The sequence below is a fragment of the Gracilinanus agilis genome, chromosome 2 (genome assembly GCF_016433145.1).
Source record: "Gracilinanus agilis isolate LMUSP501 chromosome 2, AgileGrace, whole genome shotgun sequence".
Classification (NCBI taxonomy): Eukaryota; Metazoa; Chordata; class Mammalia; order Didelphimorphia; family Didelphidae; genus Gracilinanus; species Gracilinanus agilis.
The window spans coordinates 427,808,410-427,829,447 of NC_058131.1; the positions used below are offsets into that span (position 1 = coordinate 427,808,410).

The following is a 21,038-nucleotide window of genomic DNA, read 5'->3' on the forward strand; positions in this document are numbered from 1 at the left end:
AAAAAAAAGTCACATTTTACAGATAAAATGTAGAACCCTGAAATACTGACACATTCTCTTATCGTGCACAATGCTGAAGTTCTCTTACGATTCACTTTAAAACTGCAATTAAAAATGTACAAAAAAGAAAAGAAAAAAATCAACCCACAAAGCTTCTAAAAAAGGAACCCGCAGGCACTTCCTCTTGTGGAATGTTTAAAAAGTTAGCCTACTAAAGAAAACAGTCGACTTCTTGTGAAGGTTTTGGAGAAATATGTATCAGTTCGTTTTTATTTGGGTGTTCAATAATATCCTTGGTGATAATGCTGACTCCATGGCTTCTGACCCCAGAATTGACCCTGCTGCCACTGGTTGTAGCCCTGAGATTGATTTTTGTAGCCAGGATTGTTTCCTCAGCCTCTGAAGTTCTGGTTGTAGTTCCCCCTGTTGGGCATTCCACCTCTGTTGTAGTTGCCTCTGTTTGATGACAACTTGATTTCTTAAACTGTTCTGAGTCTCTAAAAAGTGTCACCCCTTAACTGAATACCCCACAAACTTATGGATTCTTGCTATTTGAATTAATCTCAACTTGGCAAACATTAAGATTCTGCCACATAAAAAGTACTCTTTTGACCTCTCCCTTCAAGAGCTTACAATCAAATCCAGGGCACAGTATTCTGTGAAAATTTAAGGAAGAATTATTGAGTATTTAGAGGAGTAGAAACCATAGAACACTCCATATAGAATGTGGTACATGAGCTAGGTATTGAAGGAAGGAAAATATTTCAGCAAGCAGAAAGAGAAAAGAAATGCATTCCAGTTTGGGAGATGGCTCACACTAATGCTTAGAGATTGGAAAGGGGTTAGAATGAAAACTGCTAGCAGTCCAGTTTGGCTATAATTCTGAGTATATAAAGAGAAAATTTTCTGAAATAGGACTAGAAAGGCAAGTTGGACTGATAAAAGGCTTAAGTGCCAAACTAAAGAGGGTTTTTTTTTATTCCATTGTTAATAGAGTCATACTCTGAACAGAGTAATGATATGATGGATTAGGAAGATTAATTTAGCTTTTATTTAAAAGATAGGTTAAAGGAAGGAACAAAACTTGAGGCTGGGAGACCAATTATGAAGCTTTTAAACAGTCTAAGCAAGAAGTAATGATGACTTGATATAGAGTGGTAGAAATGGTAATAGAATAACTGAAGAAGGTTATGCCTAGAAGATATAGTATGGAGATAGATTCAGTAGGAACTGAAAACTGATAAAATATAGGAAGGGAGTGAGAAGAGTCCAAGAGTGGCATCAAGACTTGCTCTCAAGCAACTGGATCATGATAATGTCATCAGAAACAAGAATTCAACAGAAAGAGCAAGTTTTTAGGAGAAAGATAAGTTCATTTTTACATGTTAAGTCACATGTACCAGAATGACATGGTGAAGATGTCCAGCAGGCACACACAAATATATGCATGAGCACATACACACCAAAGGAAAGACTGTAGCAAGAGCAGAAGACAAAGACAGTGCCTTTGGAAAACAACTTTACTTAGGGAAAAGGGAGAAGATAAGTCACAGAAGAACAAGAAGAACCAGAAGGCATATAGACATAAGCCAAAGAAAAGAAACCCTCCCTTTATCAGAGAAAAGGAGTTGTGAACAGTGTCAGAGGATATTAAAAGGTCAAAGGAGAGTGAGAATTAAGAAAGAGCTATCGGATTTAGGTCACTTAGGTGGCCTTGGAGAGAGCAATTTCAGGAGTGTTGAATGACAGCCATATTTGCAGGGGGTTGAAAAGTGAGTAGATGGTGAGTCAGTAGACCCATAGATTCCTTAAAAACCTCCCAAGTTTAGCATTTAAAAGAAAGGATAGAGTGGAGTCAAAGGGAAGGATATAAATTTTTGTTGTTTCATTTTTAGATTGAGGTGACTAAGGTATGTTTTTAAGTATGGAAAAAATCAATAAAGGAAAAGTTGAAGAAAAGTTTTTAGAGAGAGAATGATTTTAAATCAAAGTGTAATTAAAGAAAAGGAAGTATTCATAAGAAAGAAGTGATTGAATAAGATATATTCAAAATTCCTAAAACTTCAGGGAAGCCAAATTCATAGTATTTCAGCAAAGTGTATTTGCTGCCCAGGAAATCACTGCCTAACAGGTCTCAGATTTTCATTTATAACTGACCTTTTGGGGTATAGGAAAATAGAATAGCCTGACAAGGCTCCTACACTTTTGAGTAAAATCACACATTCGGTGTTCAGCTAGACTCTAGCTGCTAGAGGTAATTTTTCTGTGGGCTTTAGGTAAGTGCAGAAGCAGGGAGAAGACATATCTCTCAATATCTCACTATTTGAAAACAACAAAATATGAGGAAGAGGCAAATCTTCTAGAATAATATGTGTTGTTCAACCTAGAATTGTATGTTCATTTATGATCCAGGAATTCCTTTACCCTGTGTTGAGGTTTGTATGTCTTAGATGAGCACATTTTGATAAGACTCATAAAAAGCATGTCACTGTCCCTGAGATATGCCCTCAAGGACTTCCATCATTTCTCTTATGAGCTAGTTATATAGCCCATAGACCAATACTTGACTTTAGTTCAATTCAGCAAACATATGTTATGGATACAAAGACAAAAACAACTACCTTTTATTAAGGAGCTCAACAGTACTTTCCCTCAAGAAGGGAATATTGGTGGGGAACATCTGTATAATTAAATGTAATACAAGGTAAATGATGGTAATGAAGCATTAACAATTGCATATATTAGGGAAAGATTTGTATAGGACCATGTTGGCAAAGGAGTGGCATGCATGCCAGAGAGGCTGCTCAGTTTCCCCTCTCCACAGAGCCTGAGGATGTTTTTCACATGCCCTGCCCCTCCACCCAGTAGCCCAATGCAAACACGTCCTCCCTCCACTATCTGGGATAATATGAGGGCTCATAGGCAGCTTGAAGTTGCGGTTTGCACAAGTGATCTCTAAAAGGTTCACCAACACTGGTATAGGAGACAGCAGTAGAAATCCTTGAAAGAGAACAAGAGAATGAGGGAACGGAGTATGGACTGATCCTGACTGGAGTGGCATTATAGTAAGAGATTTTGATTACCAGGTACAGGAATTTTAATTGTAATCAGTAGGCAGTGTGGGGAGCTACAGAAGAGTTTTGAGCAAAGGCATGACAAATTTAACAGATTAATCATTTTGGGGCATAGTATGGTAGTTTGAAATACCTTCAGTACTGCCAAATAAATATGATGGTGAAATTGAAGTTCAAGTGAGATTAAACTTGTCAGATAGATTTCAGAATTAACTGTAGAAATGATAGGTGAATCCAGAGGAATTCGTCAAGTGATATAATGTAGAGAGATCAAATTCAAGCTTAAGTGCCTGCTGTAAAGTGCTATGTGAGATACAAGGAAAAAGATTATTACTTGGGGTTAGGAAAGACTAGGCACAGCTTTTAGGTCTATACCTAAACAAGATTAATTTTAAAAATTGTTTATTTGAATTTATAGTTTGTGAGGTCGTTTTATATTTTAGGAGATAACACATATAATATGTAACATGTATAACATAGTACTACATACTTTAGGAGATAATTATTTTTGCACATATATATATATGAGAATTTTTTAATTTCTCTATCTGATTTTCTCTTAGAACAACAATTTGTAATCTTTATACGATGCCCCGGATTGGAGAACCAGTCTGGCTCACAATGATGTCTGGAATTTCTGAGAAGAACCAGCTTTGCCATCGTTTCATGAAAGAATTCACTTTTCTGATGGAAAATGCTTCCAAAAACCAGTATGGCCATGCTTTTTCTAACTATTTACATTCTTTTTTTTAACAAAGTCAGCATTTCACTATTAAACAAAGAGGCTGTGAGACATAAGTAATCAGAGTACAAGAAAATCAAATGCCATCTTTATAATTAACAGTTATTTTTTATTTGGTTTAGCCTGTGCCTGTGATTTCATCAGTATAGAGAACTCTAGTGTGGAAACTCCCTCTACCTGTGGAGATCAATAATTTGTCAATAATTTCTCATCTTATTTTATTGCTTATGGCACTGAAAGGTTAAACACTGACTTTGTCCCTGATCATACAGCTGCTATATGTCAGAGGCTTGTAGTGTCACAGGTCTTCCTGGCCTTATACCATGCTCCCTTCAGAAGAGAACTATTAACATAAAGAGAGAAAAGGTAGGAAATATAGCCAGTTAACTACATAGTCAAGGAATGAGGACAGATTAGAGTAAATAATTAGTCAGGAACTTGTTATTTTCATTGGTGCAAATCAGAATCCTATATGATTTAATAGATAGTCTCTGAGAATTGCTGTGGCCAGAAAATTCATCACCTTTCAGCCAGCCTGCTGAATAGCCTTTTTAAACTTAGCCAAGTCATTCATTTTGTTTCTAGACAGACAGAGGAAGAGAGATCTGAAGCATTTCTGACTTGGGCATACCTATCTGAGTTGGCATAACCTTCAGGAAGTCACTCATATGCTACAGTGTAGGGTAAAACTTGATGGGAGGAATAGACTGTATACACGGTAAATTAGATTCCTCCATGTCTTAACATAAATTTTGCTCTAGGATACCCATTACCATAAGTTCTACCCACAAGAATTCATTAAAAATCTTATAACAACAAAATTATTTAGATCTTAGTACCTGGTACCTGCCTAATAAAGTCCAGTTCAACAAAAATTTGTTAAATGCTTATTATACATAAAAGCATTGTTTATTCAAGGAGTTTGTATTCTAAATAGAATGTATTCTGTTTGCATATGTTCAGTTCTTTCTACTTTTCAACAAATCTCAGAATCCAAATTAGAATTGATATTCTCTGTGTAGGTAGTGGAAATGATTTTTCATATCACACTATGAATATATGATATATATATACATATATCATACTCAAATAATGTGTTTCCATTAATTAACAAGTTCATTCATTAATGAGAGGTGTCACTTAAGCACCTGAGAAAAAAGCCACAAAATTATTTTTCGTGAAGTAAAATGCTATTTATGGTTTTTATATTACTACAATAATGGCATCTATTAATATTCAACTCCTTTTTAAGGATTGTTTTCTATCCTCTTTTAGGTTTAAAATTAATATTGACCACATTCTTATTTTCTGTAAAGTTTATTAATAATCACTTGAATAGAAAAGATAGATAAGCATAGATTTAAAGTTTCTTACTCTAAGTCTTTCTGACCACATGTAGCACATCCTTGCTGGATTCTCCATCCATCCTCCTCGCTTGCTCCTGGAAGTAGTCAGCCAAAAAGGACCCCCGCGCTCTGCCCACACCCTTTTTATCTACATTTCTGGATACAGCATTGGCATGTAAAAAATGGGACGAACTGGGTCAGCAGTCCAGGAGGGGGAGGGGTTAAAATTCTGTCCATATACTTCCCAAGCAATAAAAAGTTATTCCTTTAATTTTTTTTTGTTACCTCTCTGGACCAACTGATATGCATATTTTTTCCCTTTTGCCCATTTTCTTTTTATGCCAAAGTTTCAAATTTTCTTCTGCTGCTTCAGTTTCTCCTTAAAATTTCTCTAAAATCTCATGTAGCACATAGTTCTATAGATAGCTAACATTACTTACATTAGGGTAATATGAATATTATCAATAATAATGGGAAGTCATTTATTAACATGTATTACAATACATTTTCAATTAAATAGGTGGTCATTTCCTATAAATATGAGATTTTATTATCAAATGTTCATTCTTCATTCTTCCATTAGAGTTAAAAGTGTTTCTCAAGTTTATCTAGCTCTTTATTCTTATCAAGAAGTCTCCAAATAAAAACTGCAATTCTATTTGTTGCTTATAAAATTTGTTTCAATATGACCCACAAACGCATAGCATATACCCATTTAAATTCTCCACAACACAAGCTCCCCAAAATAGTTGAGTGAAACAAAACAGAAGGGCGATCACAATTTACTCTACATGAAGTACTATACTTCAGTACTTTTCTTGTTTCTTAAAAGAATGGATGAGTGTATCCTTCATAAATTAATACTAATTTTGTCCATTTTAGATTTGAATTTTATTGCTATTTAAGTTGAAAGTATACATATTCTCTTGCTCCTTTTTTGATCACCCTGCTTCACTTCATAGTTATTTGAATTCTTATCCATCATTTCATACATAAAGTAATACTCTATTGCATTCATGTTGGCCATCCCTTAGTTGTTGGACACAAAGTTTATTTCCTTTTTTTTCTATTAACAAATAGTCATGCTATGAATATTTTGATTTACTTTGATATTTTCTTCTTCTCGGTAAGTTCTTAGAGGCATAAAGCCAATACTGGATTTCTAGCTCCAGGAATATGAACAACATTTAAATTTTTCTTGCACAGTTTCAAATTGCTATCCATAATAGACCATTTCACAGCCCCACCAGCAGTGCTTATATTCTCACACCTCTATGAACTTGAAGTTTTCTATTTTTTGCCATTTTGATATGTGTGAGGTAATATTTTTGAGTTATTTGACTTTTGTCTGATTGCTAATGATTTTTAAAGCACCTTTTTAAAAAAAGATTTATTTATTTTTACCAATTATATGTAATAACAAATTTCCACATCAGTTTTCTGAAGTTATATAATCCAAACTGTCTCCCTCCCTTCTTCACTCCCCACTCCCAGAATTGGCAAGCAGTTCATTTTGGTAATGCACCTTTTTTAGATTGTATGTGATAGCTTCTATAGAGTTACAATTCTTAAATGTGCTCTAAGAATTAATATCTCAGGAAATCCTTTTGGATAGTAAAAAGTCTAGTACATGCTATTAACTGTATAGATTAAAATTAAGGTAAACTATGGCACAAAGTTCCAAACACAGTTAATTTGTTGGTTAAAACTAGCAGTTACCAATAAAAGGGGTCTCTTAGCCAATCAGAAGACCACAAGGTGAGGCTTACTAGGCTTCTTATACTTTTGGGAAGTATGAGAGTACAAAGAATAAGATGCATCACAAATGGAAAACAAAATGATTGGTTACAAAATCCGAAGTGTTATAAATGATAGAAAACAATATGATTGGATGGATGTTTAGAATACTAACAGTGACTGCTCCTTTTATCTTGTTATTATGGAAAGTTCATTGATGGTGTCTACCTGAAAGCCTAGTTAGTGTCACAGTGATAACAGACCAAATATTCTTGAAAGACAGCCAGGGTTGCCAAGATAACAAATGCTCTGATGCCTGCCTGCATCTTACAAGGGTTTTTATGAGATAACAGATCTCCCTCTATTGTACCTGGGCAAAAAGATGTGTAGAGATCATTATTTCTTTCAACTAAGGTGATTTGTAGGAAACTGAACTTGGTTGACTCAGGGAAACAACTTCTGAACTTAATTCAAAGACAAAGGAACATGATGTAGGCAATTTTACAACAATTTGATGATAGTACAAAATGGAATCAGAAACAATTTTATTTTCTCACTATCATTACTCTCACAGTATTTTAGCTTGAGAATTGTTTGGGTTTTTTTTCAGATTTTAAGACAACAAAAAGTTTGTTACAATAAATCTTTACCTTCTGAATAAGGCATGTATTAGTCTTTAATAAGACATTCAGTAGGACTCTGTTTAGTGTACTTCAAACGTCAGTTGGTCACTTTTCTTTTAAGGTAGTTGGTAGTATAAAATTGGATTCACTGGTTTAGAAATACATTAAAATGAAAAAAAAAACCTCATTTTTCCTATGATTTTTTATTGATTATCCTAAGTCCCTTCTACTAACTAGTCCTCAGAAAAGCAAAGAAGCCCATTAGCACCATATTCCATATACTTGTTTTGAAGCAGTATCCATTCTATCAGAGATGGTAATGTTGAATTTAAACACTTCCAAATCCATTAAATGAAGATTTAAGCTTTTTAATTCTAAGATCTATTTAATGCATTAAGATAGTAAATACCAGGCAGTTAGATGGTTCAATGGATGGATTTTCAGACCTGGAGTCAGAAAGACCTGAGTTCAAATCCAGCCACCTACTAGCAGTGTGAACCCAAGCAAGTCACTTAATCTTTTTGCCTTAATCCACTGGAAAAGGAAATGGCAAACTACTCCAATGTCTTTGCCAAGAAACCATGGATTGTATGACCCACAGGGTCACTAAGAGTCAAACATGACTGAGCAACAAAAGGTTAATATGTCTTTAAAAATACCATCTAAAAAAGTTTTAAATAAAAATGCATACTCCTTCACCCTATGTCAGAGAAAGAAACAACTTGACATTGAGGAAATTTCTCTTTATCCACCCTCTGAGAAAAAGCATCCAAGCCCATAGTGCAGGCTGCCTTGTAAGAGGTGGAGAAGTTGTTAATTCTAAAGAAACAGAAGTGAATATACTATTTCCATCCTTCTCCAGGTAGTAGTTATTTAACTCTGGTAGCACCTAATCTGTTATTTATGTCACTGCCTCTCCAGGGTGGGCAGACTGGCAGACAAACTCAATAATCGTGTGTGTGTGTGTGTGTATGTGTGTGTGTGTGTGTGTGTGTGTGTGTGTGTGTGTGTGTGTGTGTACACATACATATACACAATAATATACTCACACTCACTAGGCAAAAAGTAACAAAAATAATCAGTAAACATTTATTAAAATCTGGTCTATGACAAGTGCTATGCTAGGTCCTGGATCTACAAATACAAAAAAATGAAACAAAATCCTTAAAAAGAACTTAGATTCTAATGTAGGTGACAAATACATATGTAAATATGTACAACATAAATATAAATAAATATGCAGTAGTTAAATTCAAGGTAATTAAAGAGGGAATCACAGGGAAAGCTTCATGTAGAAAATTGTGCTTGTGCTATGCTTTAAAGGAAGCACAGCTTTTGAGAAGATTGAGGTATAGGGAAAGAGGGAGTACGTTCTAAATATGTGGTTCAGCTCAAATGAACAGAAATAGGAGATAGAATGTCATGTGTGAGGAACAGAGAGAGGGCCAGTTTGGGGATCACATAGTGTGGTAGGATAATATCCAATAAGACTGGAAAGATAGGTTAGGGCCAGAGACTTTAAAGCTAAACAGAATAATTTATATTTTATCATAAAGATACTCTTTATTTCCAAAGCTCTTGAAAATACTTGCAACTCAACAGCATATTTTTAAAGTAATATGTAACAGCAATGTTGTATCTGAAGGTTCTCTTTTGTAATTAAGCTAATTCTGCGTGATCTTTATTGCCTTTCTAGAACCATTACTTTATCTTCCATTATCATATGGACAGAAGATAGAGATTGATACAGTGATTTTGTTTTTCAGATTTTTACCAGCTCTCTTAACAGCAATCCTGACCAATCATCTTGCCTGGGTCCCAACAGTCATGCCTAATGGACAACCACCTATAAAAATCTTTTTAGAAAAACATTCCTCTCAGAGTGTGGACATGTTGGCAAAGACACATCCCTATAACCCACTCTGGGCACAACTAGGTATGTCTTCAGAGAATCTTGACATGTATATATACATCTTTTTTGGTCATTTCACCACAGAAACATTTGACTTACCATTTCACAGGTTTCACAGTGGGCATGCAGAAATGGAAAATTGCCTAATACCTACTCTCGGGAAACTTCAAATCTAAAAAAGGGATACAACACGTACACAAGTCTCTTTATAGAAAGGAACAGAGGAGAAATCACTTTCTACTATGAGAATCAGAGAAATGTTTCATTAAGAAGGTAGTACTTGAACTGAGCCTTGGAAGAAAAAAAAGATCTCAGCCAGGAGATAGGAGGCATAGGTACATGGCAGATAGCTTGTACATAGATGCATGGGTGTGGGAAATGGCACCAGGGAAAAGTTAGTTCAGTTTGGCTTATTATAGAATACCTAAAGCAAACTAGTGTAAATTGGGGCTGGAAAGGAAGTCATGGGTTTTAAACCTAGAAGGGATTGGATCATCTAATCCCATTTCTTCATTTTACAGATGAGGAAACTGCAACTCAAAGAAGTAAAATAATTTGTCCAAAATTATATAACTAGCAAGTAGCAGAGCCTTTATTTGATTCCAAGCTCTTTAGTTCCAAATTCATTGCTCTTTCTACTGTACTAAATTCTAGATTGGGAGCAGCTTAAGGAGGCAAGAAGAAATTCATATTTTATCCTAAAAGAAATGACATAAAGATTTTTGAACTAAATAAGACACATACATCAGGAAAGATATATTTTCAAATTGTGAAGGGAGGAACACTAGTAGTCTAAGCCAAAAGTCATAAGGATTTTGAACAAAAAGGTGGGGCAGGGGGGCAGCTGGATTGAGAGCTAAGCCTAGAGACGGGAGGTCCTAGGTTCAAATCCGGCCTCAGACACTTCCCAGCTGTGTGACCCTGGGCAAGTCACTTGACCCCCATTGCCCACCCTTACCACTCTTCCCCCAAGGAGCCAATACACAGAAGTTAAGGGTTAAAAAAAAAAAAAAAAAAGGTGGGGTAGTACTTTGAATGAAGAGAAAGGAGATAAAAGAAAGGGATAGTATAGAAACAGAATCACAGAATGTGGAAAGTGATTTGTGGTAAGAAAGAAAAAGGGTTAAAGATAACTTCTAAGTTTTAGTCCTAATAGCCTGGGAGAATGATAGTACTATCAATACAAATAATGATATCAGTAAGAAAGTCAGATTTGTGGCTGGGAAGTGATGAGTTTGGCACATGCTGAATTTAAGAAACCAGTGGAATCCAAGTAGATTGTTTGTGTGCTATTGAAAATAAGGGACTGTAGCTTAGGAAAGGGATGAGATCCTAAGGTAGGGATCTCTGACTTGTTAAAAACCCAAACAAAAGTCTGCATCTTTCTCTTCCCTCTACCTCTCTCGATCTGTCTCTCTCTTAAAAGGAGAAACTCTTTAAGTTCTCTGCTGCTACTGTCCCAGTTTATACTTGGTTCTTTTGATTATTATCATTTGTATCTCCCTACAGTGCCTCTCTCATAGTAGGAATTAGAGAGAGAGAGAGAGAGAGAGAGAGATAGAGAGAGAGAGAGAGAGAGAGAGAGAGAGAGAGAGAGAGAGATCTGTTTAGCTGATATACATATATATGTGTGTGTTTATTTACCTCTATGTAGGAGTATGTGCATGTGTGTATTCTGTTCAATATAAATTTTTAAATTAACCTTCTTTAGACCTTTGTTAGTTAGCATGCTTGTTTGTGATAAGATAACATCATTTAGAATTAAACTTAATTAATTTTAATAAATTAAAAGCATTATTTAGAGTTAACCTCATTTTGCTAGCTACCTTCCTTGACCACTTAGTAACTCACTTAAAAGCCTTGGCTGGCTAGAGTAGCCACACAAGGGTAAAAATGGAGAGGGGAGAAGGTAAAGCATTTGGTGATAATTGCAGCTATAATCAGTGGGTGGTATGGCCTAGAAGAAATCTTGGTGCTCTAGTGAAAGCTTCTTCAGAAAGCTCTGTTTAGTAAATACAGCTGCAAAGAATCTTACAATCTTTTATCCATTTATGTTTATCTGCCTTGATTTTAAAACCAAAAAATTTCAATAATGAAATAAAAGGGTAATGGTATTCATTATTTTGGCAAAGTAATCATGTATTTTAAAATATGTAGTAGATGAAAAAACCACATTGGAAAAGGACTAACTAAAAACCACAAAAGATTAGAGAGAATTCTAATTAAACCATCCTCCAGTACATTTAATTATTTCCCATTAAGAATAAGAATTCCTTTCCTTTTCAAACATTTTTTTTGTAATGTTTTATAAATGTATAATTTCTCAACTTGCAGAATCCCTATATGTCAGAATTAAATCCGTGGTTTTGTTGTAGTCAACACCCTTATTGTATCTTTATGGCTTGATATGTATTTTCCATGATTATGATCTATGATAGGTATGCAACACAATTGTGGAAAGGAAGTCAAGAGGCCTATGTGCTCTGTTTTTACTTTGGTGATATATAACTACCATCTGAACTCAGATGCCTCCTTCTTTCATTTCTACCTCTTTAATTAGCTTATCCTCCTATCTGTACCACAATCAAGCATGAGGAGCTAAGTAAGAACCCTGTGATCCTAGGAGAAAATAGCCTGAGAGAAAGTAATGTCAGGTAGCTTTATATCAGGACATAGGCTCAGGAAAAAGTTGGAAACTAGAGATAGGATCTCTGAAGATTTGGAGGCCAACTAGATAAAGAGAAATAGCCTCATCATTACCTTTTTTGCCACATCCAAATTGGAGCAACCATGTAGCTGACCTGCCAGGGCATTATGACCCTGGATCTTTTCCACAGAATTAAGACCAATTTCCTAAATTTTTTTTTTTTAGCTTACATCCATATGCCTCCATAGAGAACCACTCATTTGCCATTTTTAAAAGCTTCTAGTAAATGGTCAAATCAAAGGTTTGACTTAACTACCATAAAATTGATAACTTAGGAGACTAGATTGATTAACTCAAGGCTAAAATTGTTATAAGGCATAATTATTGTGACAGACGAATATTTATTAACTGGTTGTTCCATTGCAGGAGACTTATATGGAGCAATTGGCTCTCCAGTAAGGTTAGCAAGGACAGTAGTGGTTGGCAAAAGACAAGACATGGTCCAGAGGCTGCTTTATTTTCTTACCTATTTCATAAGATGTTCTGAACTTCAAGAGACCCATCTCCTAGAGAATGGAGAAGATGAAGCCATAGTCATGCCAGGAACGATTATTACCACAACCTTAGAAAAAGGGGAAGTGGAAGAATCTGAATATGTGCTTATCACAATGCACAGGAACAAAAGCAGTTTGCTCTTTAGAGATTCAGAAGAAACAGGGGCTCCTCATTGTGACTGTAAATATTGCAAATGCCCACTTGTACAAAATGTAGAGAGTGTTTCACAACAAGAGAAAGATGTTCAAGACACTTCTCAGCAACTGCTGGAAACTTCTTCAGATGAGTGCAGGATAATTTCTCCTTCTGGCTGCCAAGAAAATGCTGTTGACATTAAACAGTGCAGAGATAAATTGAGAACCTGCCTTGACACCAAGTTAGAGACTGTAGTTTGCACAGGATCTGCTCCAGCAGACAAATGTGTGTTGGCAGACTCAGGACTGGAGCCAGCAATAGAAACCTGGAGAAGTGTGGAATCCCTGGACTCAGGCAGCCAGTCAGGGAAAGGGATGAGATCAACAGGCATAGCTGTGGAAAAGAAACCACCAGATAAGCTCATACCTACCACATTTTCTTGTGATGCTTCACAGACAAAGGTCACGTTTCTTATTGGGGATTCCATGTCACCTGATTCAGACACAGAAATCAGAAGTCAGGCTGTTGTGGATCAAATCATAAGGCATCACATGAAACCAACAAAGGAGAGAAGAATGACTGTTACTGAGCATCATGAATCTAAGCTTGTGGTTGAGGACCAAATCAGAGATCGTGGAGTACATGAAGTATTTCCCAGAGTTGCCAGCGCACCTCCAAATTGGAATCATTCAAATCTGGAGAACATGAGTTTATTTGATGAATATTTTAATGATGACTCAATTGAAACCAGGACTATTGATGACGTTCCAGTTAAAACAAGCACACACGTTTTAGAACACCAGAGCAATGTGTTAGATTTTTCTAAAAAACTATGTTCCAAGAATAACAAACAACCACCCAGTGAATTTTGTACATTTGTGGAATCTGTGCACCAGGATTCATGTAAAACCTGCTTTCCAAAGCAGGACCAAAGAGATACAAAGTCTGTTCATATCCCCCATGGGGACAAAGAGAACTCGGAGAGAAAAATTGCTGTAGGAACTGAATGGGACATTCCAAGAAATGAAAGTTCAGATAGTGCTCTTGGTGACAGTGAGAGTGAAGATGCTGGTCATGATATGACTAGACAGAGCAATAACTATTTTGGAGGAGACCGAGAAGACTGGACAGAAGAGGATGAAATACCTTTTCCGGGGTAAGTGAGGAACTTGTAATGCCAAAACCATTTCTTGAAAAGAATGAGGTCATCACTAAAAGTTTGTTGCTGCAGGTACTTATGGAGTGATTAATATCCAGGGCACATTCTCCTTGCAAGTGTTATGTAGTCACTTGTAAAAAGCAGCTCTTAAAACTTGACCCTTTTGTCCCCTTAAAAAAAGCTTTCTGGAGGTGGCAGAATAAGGGAATGGCATTGTACCGGAGCTGTAGGATTTACACACATGCTGATGTTATGGGGTAAGAATCACTAAATAGAACAAGAATATGACTAGAGGACAAAATAGACGATAACATTAACATTTTATAGTGCTTTTACAGTTTTCAAAGCACTTTTCTCCCAACAATCTTGTAATCTAGGTAGGTTGGGGTACGCTTAGGACCCATTCGCAGAGGCTGAAGTGACAGAGCCAGAACTTAAATTCAGGTCTTCTGGCTTTTCCTTCTGCTGCTCAGCCTTCCAGGAAGCAAACTGTTGGCTCATGACTAAAAACAGGCATGACTGAGGCCAGCAGCTAAAAATGCTGTTTCAAATTGGAAACAGGAGGGAAATAAATTTTGAAAAGAGGCCCAAGCAGCTATCTGATTCTGAATTTTAGCTTCCTGATACTTCATTCTTGATTCCTGACACTACATTCAATTGAGCATGTTAGAAATATGTGACAACTGGAAAGAGCACCCAATTTAGGGACAGAAGACCTGGTTTGAATCTTGGCTCTGCCTTTTATTATCCTTGTGACTTCTTCAAATCTACAACAAAGGGGATATATTAACTTTTGTGCAATAGTTGTTGTGAAGACCAACTTGGAATAATGAATATGTAAAACATTTTGTAGATGTTAAAAGTGCTATACATATGTAAGCCACTGTGATTATATTCATAGAAACTCATACTATTGTTTACCAATTATATAGTAAAGCAATCTGGCTTCTTCTCCCTCGTGCCTACAGTGGGCCCATAAACTATATTTAAAATGGTGGTTATTTTGCTTTAACGACTGAATATGTATAATGGAAAATGATGGCGTTAGAAAATAAGGACTAGAAAAAATTGAGTTTTTGTTTAATTGTAAAAACGTGTGTAATATTCCTCATTAGACATGCCTGTTTTGAACCTTTCTTTCAGGTCAAAACTAATTGAAGTGAGCTCTGTCAAACCCAGCATTGCCAATTTTGGAAGGTCCTTGCTAGGTGGCTACTGTTCATCTTATGTACCTGATTTTGTTTTGCAAGGAATAGGAAATGATGAGAAACTTCGGCAGTGTTTAATGTCAGATTTGTCCCATGCTGTGCAGGTAATTTATTTATACTCAAAATATGACTCTAAATACAAATAAAACAAAAGTTAAGTTTGCAGTTTCATTATCCAACAGAAGCAAAAATTATGTGAAAGCTCTCACTTAGGTCCTTTGATATCCACCACTTTTATAGAATACTTGCAACTATGAACTTGCTTTTAGTCCTACAATAAAATTTGAGTGGAGAAGGCTGGCAATTTTAATGAGAGAATGAGGATGAATAGGCTAGGTTTTGCCAGTTACCCACCAAAAAACTAGACCTTTGGTAACAAAATAAAAAGGATTACTCATTCATGTGGTTTTCTACTGTATTTTAAAGAAATATTTCTATAATGTTTTATTCAGATCAACACTGAGAAAGGGAGTGCAAGTAATAGCTATTCGTAAATGAGGAAATTCAGGCTTCTTACAATTGAATGACTTACTCATTATCAAACAGCTCTTATGTGTCCAAAACAGGATAAAAACCCAATTCTTTTGTCTCTAAGTCCAGAATTATTTACAGTGTGCAATGCTATCTTTTGTAAAACTAAAATTATTTAAGTATATACCAGCATGATTAAATTTTAACGCCATTTTAATATTAGAAGCAATTTAATCATATCAATCAAATATTTTAAGTTCTTTCAATAAACATGGCAGTGCCTAGGCAATTTGGAATAAAGTAGTGTTCTTAAGTCCAGTGATGTTGAACTCAAATAGAAACAGATCCCTATGGATGCATATTATCTTAGAATTATCCTTACCATACAATACAAATTACCATTACCCTTACTGAATTCTATTTTTGTTTATTCTGGTAAACATTTCCCACTTACATTAGAAGCTAAATCCTTTTCCAGTTATGCACTATAAGTTTCACACCTCTGAAAGTATAATTCAGCCCCAATGCTACTTTAATAGAACTTTTGGAATCTCATTAGGATAACTTACCAGATAAAAATTTTCTTCAGTGTGGAAGAAATCTCAATTGCTCAATAAATAGTAAGGTATTAGCCTTTAGCACTTTTCTTTTGGCAACAATGAAAGTGAGCATAAGTAGAATAGGAAGTTCCCTCCCTGATTCCTCAGTACATTTAACATTCAGATACTATTTTCAAAACAGTACAGCCATCACTGTTCATTGAAATTCAGTAAATTAATCAGACCCATTTTTATTTGGCTAAATATAGTCATGTGATTAGAAAATATTCAAAAGTTACCAGGAGGTATTTTGAAAGAGATAAGGGGCAACATAAAGGATGAGGAAATAAATTGTCTATTGTGCTTTTAATTTTGTCCAAATTTTTACTACATCTAGGGATTCCTACATGGCTCAAAATTTTGAATTAAAACTTTGGAATTTAAACTTTCAGTATAAACTTGTCTTTCACAATTAATTTCCTTTCTTGATCTAAGTCACTACTAATTCAAAATCATTTTATTTATTTTTGCCAGAAATGTCTTTTATGGAATTTGACTTCCAAGATTTTTCTTTTAATGTTAGTCACATACCTTCTGAATATTAAGCTTTGAAGATCATTCCCAAAACAGTTAATGACCATTGAAACAAACCAGTGTTTCATAAAAAGAGCCTACACATAACTAATATTGATATAGTTTGTTTTATGTTGTCAGTTCCTAGGAGGTTAGGTAAATTAAATTTATCAGAATTCCTGGCTTTCTCCTAGAAGTGTTCTTTATCTGTTGATAAAATCTTTTCTCATTGGGATATTTTAGTAATATTTATCCTTCTGTTTCTATTAATAACGCAGTAATTCTGGCTTAATCCCAGAGAAGTTTGTACCAAAATTTATTTTCAGTTATGGCTTTTCATTAACAGGAGTATTTTGCCCCTATCAAATTGAAGTAAATTTATCTTATAAATAATTTCTGTCAAATAAAAGTGTAATACATTAAAACTCAGTTTTTAAAAGTTGTTCTGAGTGATCACATAAGAACAGTTTGACATCATTTAAAAATTGAATATCCAGATTAACTCATGGAAAATAGCTTTGTCTCAAATGGGTACTGACACTGAAAATGTGCCAGAACCTGCTATCAGCAGTCTCCTTAAGAAAACTCTAGGGATGATGGAGACATGCACTTCCTCTTAGTCTTAAGTATAGTGACCCCCCAGCAGAATAGTTAGTTTGGAGCATTCAAACCAAAGTATTTTAATTGCCTTTATTTAGTCAATTTTCATTTTGTAGTTTTTTTATGTCAGATATACTTTTCATTATTATTCTTTATTAACTGTGATAGTTAAATTTGCAAAATGTCCTATACCGGGGCAGCTGGGTAGCTCAGTGGAGTGAGAGTCAGGCCTAGAGACAGGAGGTCCTAGGTTCAAACCCAGCCTCAGCCACTTCCCAGCTGTGTGACCCTGGGCAAGTCACTTGACCCTCATTGCCCACCCTTACCAATCTTCCACCTATGAGACAATACACAGAAGTACAAGGGTTTAAAAAAAAAAAAAGTCCTATACCTTTGATTAAAGGATAGAATTATTGAAGGGTCCTGTTAAGACTTAAGGTAAACTTTTAAGAAAATTTGGCCATTTTAGTTAGTTCCAAAACTTTCTTTGTGTTAGGATTCTTTAGTAGCAGGATAAATACAGATGATTTCTTTTTCTTTGGAGTTTGACTTTCACTTATTTCACTATAATTTGTCCATGGGATGTCTTATCTTTTATAAATTTTTGTTTGTTTCTAGCATCCAGTGTTGGATGAGCCCATAGCAGAAGCTGTTTGTATTATTGCAGACATGGATAAGTGGACTGTACAAGTGGCCAGTAGTCAGAGACGAATAACAGATAATAAGCTGGGAAAGGAAGTTTTAGTTTCTAGTCTTGTCTCCAACTTGCTTCATTCCACTCTACAGCTTTACAAGCATAATTTATCTCCAAATTTTGTGAGTATAAAGTTTTTCTTAAGATAATAATTGAAAGTCAATGAAGAGCTATTTAATTCAACTTTATCAATAACTTCATCATATTTTATCAATAAAAATATATATGTGTTTTCCATGTGGTTTAAATGTTGTCACTATCAGTCTTTTTACTCTTGATTGATTGAACTATTAACTTTGTACAGTGGTAGTTTAGATGCTATTGTATTCTCCAAAGAGAATATTATGGAAATCTAAAAATATTATTCAAAATCCAGAGCATCTTAAAGTCTCATTCACACATTGTAAGCTAATTATTATATTATTAATTATTATATGGATGTGTAAAATTTCATTATAACTTTGAACTGCATCTTCCAAATCCTGGCAGTATGTTATAGTGGTGGCCATTTAAAACCACAAGTAAATTTTTTTCTCTATCAGATTACCAAAAAATCGAAATGGAAGTTTTACAGATGTTCATATTCAGAATGAAAACTTGGACAGATGCTTAAACTGATACTGTCATCCTAATTTATCACCAAAAATTAGTTTGTTTTGATAGAATTTAATAAAGTAGGCCATTGAAAAGCATGACATATTTGAGCTTGGCAGAGATAAGAGTTTGGAAACTTTTTTTTTGTACTCTCTTTATTCTTTCTTTTTGGCCATAGTGTGTCATGCACTTGGAAGATCGGCTACAGGAACTCTACTTCAAAAGCAAAATGCTCTCTGAGTATCTGAAGGGACAGATGCGAGTCCATGTCAAAGAGCTGGGCCTGGTGCTAGGGTATGTTCATAAATCTGACACCCACTTATGTAGGTTTGTCTTCTGCTTTCACTTCTTTCTCTCCTTCCTTTGTGGTGAGATGAGCACTTTAATTGGGGGAGGAGGACGGACAACAAAGGAGGACAGTCTCTTTACCATCACCAATTTGAAATTGCACTGCAAAATTGTAATCTTAAAGAGTCAGTGGAGGCTTTGAATGGTCAAATGAATTGTCATTACACAGTGTGTAACAGGCTGAACTGTTTTGCTTGACTCTGAAACTTGCTCTCTCTCCACTTTGCCATACTGCCTTTCAAGAAAAGTGCTTAGAGAGTGATAGAAATGGGGATAAGAACTGTGCCTGTGCATTTATTGATATAGGGAATATATTGATAAGGAAACCCCTACTTTCTGTGCAGATCAGCACTCAAATGTAATGTGTGCTCTTAGAGAGTTGCCTAGAGAGCACCGAGAGCTAGAGTAACTTGACTAGCATCAAATAGCCATTAGGTGTCAGAGGGTGGACATGAATCTAGACTTTGTTGGTGCCAGATTTCCATCTACACTGCTAGGCTGCCTCTCCAGGTGTTCAGTTCAATATATAGTTGAATTGAGCTGCATCCTTGTTTGATTAATCATTCTTTCCACACCTTATTGCTCAGGCCTCTTTTGGTCTCTCTTTTCTGTGGAGTTGTCTTTCACTATACTTTTAGATTATGTTTTGATATAAATAAAGCTTACTGCCTACAGTGTAAAATCATATCCCCAATGGCCTTAGCTGCCAAAAAAGCTGTTAGCTGTCTTCATTCCAGGTTAAAAACATGGTGAGAGAATAATGAATTATTCATTAAAATATTAGCTTCAAAAATGGCAATTACTTTCTGAGATCTTACAAAAGTCCACTCCTTGCTACAGACATACTTGTGTCTGATCTTTACCTGAACTGTGCTAAAGTGCATGTGTTAGTTAATGGGAAGGCTTCTAAAAAATTCTTACTTACCAAACTCAAACAAAAAAGGTCTCCTGGTTCTTGCCTTCAGTTTATTAGACTTCAGAATGAATAAACTAGAAATCAATGATCAGTTACCAACAAACTGTTTTATCTTTCTAATTCCATGGACTCTCTGATCTCATTTCCTTCCATGTTGACGTACTTTCATGTCCTAAGATTCTGATAGCCCTTGCAATATTATTTCTCATCCTAATGCATCAAGTCTCAGTTCAAAAGTATTGAAAATCTATAGATAACTTCTGGCTCAGTATATTGAGTATAATTCACTTTGTGCATAAATCTCCTTTATACAATGAATATCATAGAGATAATGCACAATAAAAGTGTGTTACTTTTGGTTTTACAGGGAAATTATAATATCTTTTCTTTATTTTAGGATTGAATCCAGTGACCTCCCTCTTCTGGCAGCTGTAGCAAGCACTCACTCTCCATATGTTGCCCAGATACTCCTTTGAAATGCCTGCAAGCTAAGACATTAACTTTTGTATAAAGTTAAGCAGAAGCAAAGGAGGCAGGCACAGAAGATATATATTTGTGCTGCTCCTGAGGTATCTGAATTGATTGATAAGCTGGGGAAGCTGACTGGGACTCCTGGATTGCACATTCTACAAACATCTTATTACTTTTTTTACATAGTTATTTGTTTTAAAATATTGAACATGAAATAGGATTACTGAGAGTAGGAAAAGAATCTGGAACAAACTAATGGAATTTTCTTTAAAGGTGATCACAGTGTACAGATATTCAGATTATCACTGCAATGTGGCTACAATTTAACCATGTTGAAATGAGGTTGAAGCGGCTGCCTTGTGACTCATTGTTATTATTCAGTGGCACAGGTGTCAGATTTCTTCTTTTTTTAATATAAACTCTTATGGTACATCAATTTAAAGCATCTTGTAAATTTTCTTTAAGAGAATAGCAAACTTTGGACTATTCCTCAGAATACTTGTTTATGACATAGGTCTCAGAAAAACATGAGTCTATGTATATTATATACACAAGTGTACATATAAATATCTCTTGGTTTCCTAAAAGGGCTGGGGAAGGAAGACAGATGAGATTGGTAAATGTGACCTTTATATCTTGTGGGTTTTTTAAAATTAATATTAATTGTCTACAAAGTTGACAAATTGCTTTACAG

The 21,038-nt window shown here is 35.2% G+C and overlaps 1 protein-coding gene across 3 annotated transcripts in view; it reads left to right on the forward strand.

Annotated features, from left to right (window-relative positions):
• FNIP1 (folliculin interacting protein 1) overlaps positions 1–20,349 on the forward strand; it is a 143,453-nt gene extending 123,104 nt beyond the window's left edge. For all 3 annotated transcript variants that reach the window (XM_044664680.1, XM_044664681.1, XM_044664682.1), the window contains 7 exons: positions 3,638–3,784; positions 9,289–9,458; positions 12,508–13,927; positions 15,074–15,242; positions 17,940–18,137; positions 18,788–18,903; positions 20,271–20,349. In XM_044664680.1, the coding sequence (XP_044520615.1) occupies positions 3,638–3,784; positions 9,289–9,458; positions 12,508–13,927; positions 15,074–15,242; positions 17,940–18,137; positions 18,788–18,903; positions 20,271–20,349 (2,299 nt within the window). The remainder of the gene's footprint in view (positions 1–3,637; positions 3,785–9,288; positions 9,459–12,507; positions 13,928–15,073; positions 15,243–17,939; positions 18,138–18,787; positions 18,904–20,270) is intronic.
• Positions 20,350–21,038: the final 689 nt, after the last annotated feature.